The sequence below is a fragment of the Mobula hypostoma genome, chromosome 18 (assembly GCF_963921235.1).
Source record: "Mobula hypostoma chromosome 18, sMobHyp1.1, whole genome shotgun sequence".
Taxonomy (NCBI): Eukaryota; Metazoa; Chordata; class Chondrichthyes; order Myliobatiformes; family Myliobatidae; genus Mobula; species Mobula hypostoma.
This window is the reverse complement of record NC_086114.1, coordinates 13714238-13723862: the sequence shown is the minus strand read 5'-3', so window position 1 is coordinate 13723862 and position 9625 is coordinate 13714238. Positions and strand designations below refer to the sequence as shown.

The window sequence follows — 9625 nt, the reverse complement described above, 5'->3', positions numbered from 1 at the left end:
CCTGACCTTTCCAATTTGGCCTGGTGCTTAAATTGACCAGACTTTCCTCACACTCAGGGATACCACAACTCTGTCTTGACCCCATCTCTGCTTTTGCTTACCTTGACCATGCCTTCCCTACGCCTCCCCCACCATATAAAATCTTGAGATTCATTTTCTTGTTGGCATACTCAACAAATCTATAGACCTATAACTATAACAGAATCAGTGAAAGACCTCCCAACTAGGGCTTTCAACCAAAGCGCACAAGACAACAAACTTTGCAAATGTAAAAAGAAGAAACAATAATACTAAATAAGTAATAAGTATTGAAAACATGAGATGAAGAGTCCTTGAAAGTGAGTCCATTGGTTGTGGGAACATTTCAGTGATGAGGCAAGTGAAGCTGAGTGCAGTGAGTAAGTGACCAGATAATCTATTGTTTATTAATTTGAATCTGAGCAAGAGTTAAATGCTTGCAATTCACTGCCCTTGAGGAGATAGTGGTGAGACATGTGCATGAACAGCTGCAGTCCTTCTGATGCAGGTGCTCCTATAGTGCTGTTGGGTGGGAGTTCAAGGACATTGACCAAGAACTGACATTATTTCCATTTCGAGGTGATTTGAAAATTATAGGTGTAAGTAGGTGATAACTTCTATAGATGTGTGGTGCAGAGTATATTGACTGGTTACATCATGGCCTGGTATGGAAACACCAATGCCCTTAAATAGAAAAGCCTACAAAAAGTAGTGGATACAGCCCAGTCCCTCATGAGTAAAACCCTCCCCAACTTTGAACGCATCTACGCAGATCGCTGTTGAAGGAAAGCAGCATCATCAAGGACCCCCACTCCCACCACCATCCAGGCCATTCTCTCTTCTCACTGCTGCCATCAGGAAGAATGTATAGGAGCTTCAGGACCCACACCTTCAGGTTCAGGAACAGTTATTACCTCTCAACCATCAGGTTTTTGAAGCAGAATAGATAATTCCACTCATTCCATTATTGAACTGTTCCCACAACCCATGGATTCACTTTCAGGAACTCTTCATCTCAAGTTCTTGATATTTATTGCATATTTATTTATTAATTTTTTCCTTTCCTTTTTGAATTTGCACAGTCTGTTGTCTTTTGCACTTTTATTGTTTCTCCATCATGTTGGGGCAAGTGTTTCATTGATTCTATTGTGTTTCTTGTATTTACTGTGAATGTCCGCAAGAAAATGAATCTCAGGGTTGTATATCACAAACACAGAAAATCTGTAGATGCTGGAAATCCAAGGCAAAACACACAAAATGCTGGAGGAACTCAGCATGTCAGGCAGCATCTCTAAAGTGAATAGACAGTTGCTGTTTCAGGCCGAGACCCTTCATCAAGTCTTGCTCTGACTTCTCATCTTTTTCTCCAGTCCTGATGAAGGGTCACGGCCTGAAACGTCAACTATTTATTTATTTCCATAGATGCTGCCAGACCTGCTGAGGTCCTCCAGCATTTTGTGTGTATTGCCTCAGGGTTGTATACAGTGACAAACATGTACTTTGATAATAAATTTACTTTGAAGTTTGAATACACATGCTGCCCCTAAACCTTTTAGCACTGGAGGTTTTGGGTTTAGGACATGCCATCAGAATAGCTTGGGGAAACAAATGAAATGCAAGTTGTGTGGTAGAGACTACACCCACTGGTCATTACTGTTGATGGAAATGAATGTTTTGGGGAGACTGATAAGATGCCAATCAAGCAGAGTGCTTTGTCCTGGATGTATCAAGCTTCTTGAGGGCTGTAGAGGCCACATTCATTAAGGCAAATGGAAAATGTTCCATCACGCATTTATGCTTTGTAGATGTTGGAAAAGCCTCAGGGGGAGGGGAGGTCAGTTTGTCACCGCAACCTGCTCAGCCTCTGACCTATTCTTGTAGCTACATCTGAGTTTCTGACCATAGGTGATCTCCTGGCTACTGATGGTGGGGGAACTCTGAAATGGTAGTAGCACTGCAAGCACTCCGGTGGAGTATTATGTGCTCCCAAGGAGTTATTCCATTATGCGACTTTGTTTAAAGTGGGGCGGCTGATGCATGGGTAGCTACCACAGAATGCAGAGTGATGGTGGGGAAAACAGGTGATGGGGGTTCCAGTGGCAGCATGTAACTCGTAAAGTCTTTAAAGTCTTGGTCTGAACATGCTGTCAGTCGAAGTCCAGAGTGGAGTTGGTGTTAGAAGTTCCACAATTAGCAGTTCCCTTTCTTTCATGGTCTTCTGTCCTCTCCTATCAGATTCCCCTCCTCCAGCCCTTTATCTCACTAATTAACTTACCAGCTCTATATTTCACCCTCTCCCCCCATCCCAGTTTCATCTATCACCTGCCAGCTTGTACTTCTTCCTCCTTTCCCCCACCTTTTTCCCTTCCTTTCCAGTCCTGATGAAGGCTCTCAGCCTGAAACATTGATTGTTTACTCTTTTCTATAGATGCTGTCTGGCCTGCTGAGTTCCTCCAGCATTTTGTGTGTGTTGCTTTGGATCTCCAGCATCTTCAGATTTTCTCATGTTTGCACACTTAATTGTAACGCTCAATTTAATGTGACTTGTAGCCTTTTACCCAGTAGTTTTCCATCATGGCCTTTCAGAATAACAAAGATTCAAGCTTTGTCTTCAAGTGACGCAACTGCTGAAATAGTCCTTGAACATAGTATATAAAAACAAAAGTGAAAAATAATATTCAGATGTGAAGAGTAGCAGGGAGCAGTGCATGTGTTACAATGATCAGGGGAGGTTTCCGACTCTCCTTATCTGCCAGCACTTCTGGACAAAGGGGTTCATTTACCTCCCCAGAGCATAACTTCACATTGTTCCCTCATCGGAATCATTCAGTAACAAGTGAATCGCGCATCCCTTCAGAACAAACTCTGAAATCGTACACCGATATACCAGGCAACTGGAGAAGGAACTGGCTCAATGTTTATCATTTCTGGAAGAACAATGGTTTCAAAAATGCACACAATCTGATGTTAGACAACTTCAATAAGTATGGTCCAATTTACAGGTAAGCAAATTTACCTCCACAACATTAAATTCATATTTAAAGTTACTCATTTAATTTCTTCAACATACTACTCAAACTTGTGGGTTCTGTATTAAAATACAGGTACCACAAAGTCACTTGTACTTCATAGCATATTTGAAGAAGCATTTTGTTAAAAGATGTTAAATTATACCAGTATATTTCAAGCAATTTTGTCCTGATGTCAACAAGCTTAATTCATACAATATAAACTATCGTGGGTGAAAACGATACCCCCACTAAATCTGTTCTTGAAGCAAATGAGTATTTGCCTTTATAGTGGAAGAACCTGTTGAATTATAAATTTATAATTTTGCACATTAAACAATAAAACACAATCTAGCCGATTTGCACAGCTGAATTGGGATAATCTTTCTACTGGTTTGAGCTATGTATCTTTGCATCACTTCTGCCTATTTCCATATTGACACACGTTCACACACAGATGCATAAACTCCATTTGGGCACTAGGATCTGTGAAAGGTTGGGAGAGAGATACTGCAACATTTTTCTTTGGTCTGTCAAAGTATTTGAATAACTATTTATGGTGTGTTTTATCCTGAGATCTTGACAAATGTGGCTGCATGGTTTTTATGGTTTTGCACTTGTCTATCTCAAGGGCTCCAGTCCAGAGGGTCAAATATATAAATGGTTGATGAGGTTCACTGTAACTAATCTTATGGTGTGCAGCAACATCAAACGTTATAGTTAGAGCCATAATCCAGTAGTTTGTACTAGAAGTTAGCGACTTGAGTACAAATCCTGCTTCTCATTGCACAAATACACTCAAACTTTTAAGAACCACTTCTTCACTTCTTCCGTCAGATTTCTGAATGGACAATGAACCCAAGTACGCTACTTACCTCACTTTTTTTTGCTTTCTTTTTGCACTATTTAAATAATATCTTATTGTAATTTATAGTTTTTGTTAAATATTGCAAAATACTGCTGCCACAAAACAACGAACTTCACAACATATGTCAGTGATATTAAACCTAATTCTGATTCTGAAATTTCATCAAAGTAGCTGGGGAATTGTTATAATTGTTCTCAAGGAAGATGTAAAACCTCACTAATGTTCTCTGCAGAAAAAAATTGTCTGCATGGTCTAGAAGTGGTTTCAGACCCACTTAAATCCGGTTGACTTTTGTCTTTTTTGCCTTTTCAAATGGTCCAGTGATATGGTCATTCAAGGTCAGTTGGCAATAAATGATAAATGTTAACCTTGCCTGTCACACACAACACATAAGTTATTTAAACACAAATTCCAGACCTTCAGATAAAGACAACACCATATATAATCAAAAATTGAAGGCCAACTTATAGGACAGCAACTATTTACAAATTGAAATGTATATCATAGCCAAAGTTTATTCATACAGGAGTGGGTGGATATTGGGTGGTTATAAGGTTGACAGAAAAGAGAAGACCTTTATATTTCCATGTACTGTGGAATGGGCCTCTTTATTCTCATAAAAATGGAGGGTTAAGGATATGTCTAAAAGAATGCCCTACTCTTTGAAAAAAAATCAAATGCTTCTCTGTCCTAATTGAACAGTGTTGGGGAAGGAGTGAAAAAGTTGACTGTGGGGGAAAATAATTGAAGATCTGCTTTGAACATTAGGGTCCTGATGGTTGTGAAGCCTGCTGTCTGGGATAAACTGGATGCACAAAGATATAAGCATAGTATTAACTGAAAACACTGCATCAGCCAAGCAGACTGCTTACATCAAACAAGTCTGAAGTAGCCAGAAGGCAGAATCTTTTTAAGGAGTAGAGGATATATGAACATAGAGCACTTTGACAGTAGATAGCAGAGTGGCTGATTATTGCACACTGTCCATTTAAAACAGGAAAATAAAGCTGTCTGATCTGCCTACAGAACACCCCTACATACAAATTAGCACCCATAATATTAGATTCAATAGTCTGGCGTATTTTTAAATACGTTGATTCCTATAAATGTTAAAACTAGTTTCATCTCTCTCTTCACTTTTAGTAACTGTTCTCTCTTTTCAGTATTATGTCTGTTTGTTGCGATTCATTACAAGATCACATTGAGTGATCTTCAGTCTTAACAGATGGAATCAAATTATGTATTTCTATAAAAAGGAACTCATTTGTTCATTACCCAAAGATGGCCTGTACTGTTAAAGTGCTGGGCAATAACCAGCTCTAACAAAAGCGTCTAACCAGCTACCTGTACTTTCATTGCCGATGCCCACCATCAATATCTAAGATGTCACCATTGATCAGAAAGTCAATTGGGCCAATTATACCAATACCTTTGTGATCAGTGTCACTTACCATTATTGCTGCAGAGCAAGACACTTCCACCAAAGATGAATGGTAACCCTTGTGAGATTCACATGCACTCAGTGTCTATTTTATTAGGTACCTCCAGTACCTCATAAAGTGGGCACTGAATGTATGTCTATAACCCATCTACTTCAAGTTTGGACATGTGTGTTCAGAGATGTTCTTCTGCGCATGTGATTGTAACGTGTGGTTATTTGAGGTACTGTCATCTTCCCGTCAGCTTGAACTAGTCTGGTCTTATTATTGCCACTCACTGGATTTTTTCTTTGATTTTCGCATCATGCTCTGTAAACTCTATAGACTGTTATGCAGGAAGATCTCAGGAGGTCAGCAGTTTCTGAGAAACTCAATACACCCAGTTTGGCACCAACAATCATTCTACAGTCACCCCTGAAACATTGACTTTACTGTTTCCATAGATGAGTTCCTCCAGCATTTTGTGTGTGATTCTACAGTCAAAGTTACATTTCTTTCCCATTCTGATATTTGGTCTGAATAACTGAACCACATGACCATGTCTGCATGCTGTTATGTTCTGAGTTGCTGTCACATGATTGAGTGATTAGATATTTGCACGAATGAGCAGGTGTACAATGTACCTGGTAAAGTGACCACTAAGTGTATTTATTCAGGTTTTTGAATCTGCTGCTTGGAATATGGCCCTTACTAATAACACCTCTTCTCTGTTCATTTGCAGGGAAAAGATTGGCTACTATGACAGTATATATATTATCAATCCTGAAGATGTTGCTATTTTGTTCAGATCAGAGGGTCCGCTCCCAGAGAGGTTGAAGGTGAGAGCTTGGGCTGCTTACAGAGACTTTAGGAACGAGAACTATGGCGTCCAATTACAGTAAGTTTAAATATTTGCCAGAATTATAAACTATGTTTCTTGATCAACAACTTCACTCAGACGGTCATGAGAGTGTGGAATGAGCTGCCAGTGCAAGTGGTGCATGCAATTTCGATTTTGACGTTTAAGAGAAGTTTTGATAGGTACATGGATGATAGGGGTATGGAGGGCTATGGTCCTAGTGCAGGTTGATGGGAGTAGGCAGCTTAAATGGCTCAGCATGTACTATATGGGCCAAAGGACCTGTTCCTGTGCTGTACTTTTCTCTGACTCTATGATATTGCCATGGTAGCATAGAGTTAGTACAATGCTATTATAGCTCAGGCATTGGATTTCTGAGTTCAATTCCATGGCAACCTGTAAGAAGTTTGTATGTTCTCCTCTTGACCGCATGGGTTTCCTCGAGGTTGCTCCAGTTTCCTCTGCACCTCTGATGTTCGAACCTTCTCTCCATTTAGATAATATTGAGAGGACAGACATACCAGTTAGGACAGTAGGTTAATTGGTCATTGTAAATTGACATGTGATTATGGTATGGTTAAATAGATGAGTTGCTGGTTGGCATGCTCCAAAAGCCCATAAGACCATAAGACATAGGAGCAGAATTAAGCCATTCAACCCATTGAGTCTGCTCCGGCGTTCTATCATGGCTGATCCCGGATCCCACTCAACCCCACACACCTGCCTTCTAGCCATATCCTTTGATGCCCTGACAAGTCAGGAATATATCAACTTCCACCTTAAATATATGCACGGACTTGGCCTCCACCGCAGTCTGTGGCAGACCATTCCACAGATTTACTACTTTCTAGCGAAAAAAAATTTCCTTACCTCTGTTCTAAAGGGTCTTCCCTCAATCTTGAGGCTGTGCCCTCTGGTTCTGGATATGTCCACCACAGGAAACATCCTCTCCACATCCACCCTATATAGTCCTTTCAACATCCAGTAGGTCTCAAAGAGATCCCCCTCACATTCTTCTGAATTCCAGTGAGTACAGGCCCAAAGCTGCCAAACACTCATCATATGTTAACCCCTTCATTCCCAGAAACATCCTCGTGAACCTCCTCTAGATTCCCTCTAATGATAACACATCATTTCTGAGATACAGTGCCCAAAACTATTAACAATACACTTAGTGTGGCCTGACTAGTGTCTTATAAAGGCTCAGCATTTTCTACTTGCTTTTATATTCTATTCCCCTTGAAATAAATGCCAACATTGCATTTGCCTTCTTTACCACAGACTCAACCTGTAAATTAATCTTCTGGGAGTTTTGTACAAGGACTCCTAAATCCCTCTGCATATCTGATGTTCAAACCTTCTCCCCATTTAGATAATAGTCTGCACTATTGTTCCTTTTACCAAAATGCATTATCATACATTTCCCAACATTGTATTCCTTCTGCCACTTTTTGGCCCATTCTTCTAATTTGTCTAAGTCTTGCTGAAATTGCATTGCTTCCTCAGCACTACCTACCCCTCCACCAATTTTCGTATCATCCGCAAACTTTGCCACAAAGCCATCAATTCTTTTACCTGAGTCATTGACGAACAATGTGAACAGCAGCAGTCTCAATACTGACCCCTGAGGAATACCACTAATCACTGGCAGCCAACCAGAAGAGGCCCCTTTTATTCCCACTCGCTGTCTTCTGCCTGTCAGCCATACTGCTGTCCATGCCAATAACTTTCCTATAACGCCATAGAATTTTATCTTGTTAATCAGCCTCATGTGTGGCACCTTATCAAGTGCCTTTTGAAAATCCAAGTAAATGACATCCACTGTCTCCTTTGTCCATCCTGCTTGTTACTTCCTCGAAGAACTCTAACAGATTTATCAGCCAAGATTTCCCTTTACAGAAACCATGCTGACTTTGACTTATTTTATCATTAGTCTCCAAGTACCTCGAAACCTCATCCTTGATAATAGACTCCAACACTTTCCCAACCACTGAGGTTAGGCTAACTAGCCTATAATTTCCTTTCATCAAAGTTGCTGGTGAACGCAGCAGGCCAGGCAGCATCTCTAGGAAGAGGTACAGTCGACATTTCAGGCCGACTGTCCCTCTTCCTAGAGATGCTGCCTAGCCTGCTGCGTTCACCAGCAACTTTGATGCGTGTTACTTGAATTTCCAACATCTGCAGAATTCCTGTTGTTATAATTTCCTTTCATTTGCCTTCCTCCCTTCTTTGAGAGTGGAGTGACATTTGCAGTCTTCCAGTTCTCCGGGACCATGCAGAATCAAGTGATTCTTGAAAGATCATGACCAATGCATCCATTATCTTTTCAGCAACCTCTCTCAGGACCCTGGGATGTAGTCCATCTGTTCCAGGTGACTTATCCACCTTAAGACCTTTGAGTTTGCCTAGGACTTTTTCCTTTGCAATAATAATGGCATTCACTCCTGCTCCCTGACACTCACAGACCACTGGCACACTGCTAGTCTCTTCCACAACGAAGACAGATGCAAAGTATCAAATAAGTTCATTTGTCATTTCTTTGTCCCCCATTATTACCTCACCAGCATCATTTTCCAGTGGTCCAATATCAACTCTCACCTCCCTTTTACTCTTTATATAACTGAAATAACTTTTGGTATCCTTTTGGTATAAATTGGTATTTATTATTGGCTAGTCTTCCCTCATATTTCATCTTTTCCTTTCTTATAATTTTTTTAGTTGCCTTTTGTTGGATTTTAAAAGCTTCCCAATCATCCAACTTCCCCCTCACATTTTTTACCTTATTTGCCAGTTCCTTAGCTTTTATGTAGTCCTTAACTTCTTTTTTCAGCCACGGTTGCCTACCTCTGCCATTTGAAAACTTCTTCCTCTAACATACGCCTTGTGAACTATTCCCAGAAACCTCAAACATCTTTGCTCTGCTGTCATCCTCGGCAGTATCCTCCTCGAATCCACCTGGGCAAGCTCTCTCTCATGCCCCTTTATTCCATTGTGATACTGATACGTGTGACTTATGCTTCTTCCTCTCAAATTGCAGTATGAATTTAATCACATTATGATCACTGCCTCCTAAGGGTTCCTTTATGTTATGCGCCCTAATAAGATCTGGGTTATTACACAACACCCAATCTAAGATAGCCTGAGAAGGCTCAAGCACAAGCAGCTCTAAAAAGCCATCTCATAGGCATTCAACAAATTCCCTCTCTTTCGATTCGACACCAACCTGATTTTCCCAATCCACTTGTATATTGAAGTCCCCCGTTACAATTGTGTCATTACCCTTATTACATACTTTTTCCAGCTCCCTTTGCAATTTCAACCCCACATATTGGCTGCTATTTGGAGGCCTATATATGATTCCCATAATGGTTTTGTTACTCTTGTAATTTCTTAACTCCTCCCACAAAGATTCAACATTCTCTGACCCAATGTTACCTCATTCTAAAAATGTAAT

The 9625-nt window shown here is 40.4% G+C and overlaps 1 protein-coding gene across 2 annotated transcripts in view; it reads left to right on the top strand.

Annotated features, from left to right (window-relative positions):
- The first annotated feature begins 2703 nt into the window (after positions 1 to 2703).
- The window catches only part of LOC134358347 (cholesterol side-chain cleavage enzyme, mitochondrial-like), a 44580-nt gene continuing 37658 nt past the window's right edge, over positions 2704 to 9625 (top strand). The window contains exons 1-2 of one of the 2 annotated variants that reach the window (XM_063070470.1): positions 2704 to 3020; positions 6121 to 6210. In XM_063070470.1, the coding sequence (XP_062926540.1) occupies positions 2737 to 3020; positions 6121 to 6210 (374 nt within the window). In that variant the 5' untranslated portion in view covers positions 2704 to 2736. Of the gene's footprint in view, positions 3021 to 6054; positions 6211 to 9625 lie in introns of both variants that reach the window. The other variant, XM_063070469.1, reaches the window with a different exon arrangement.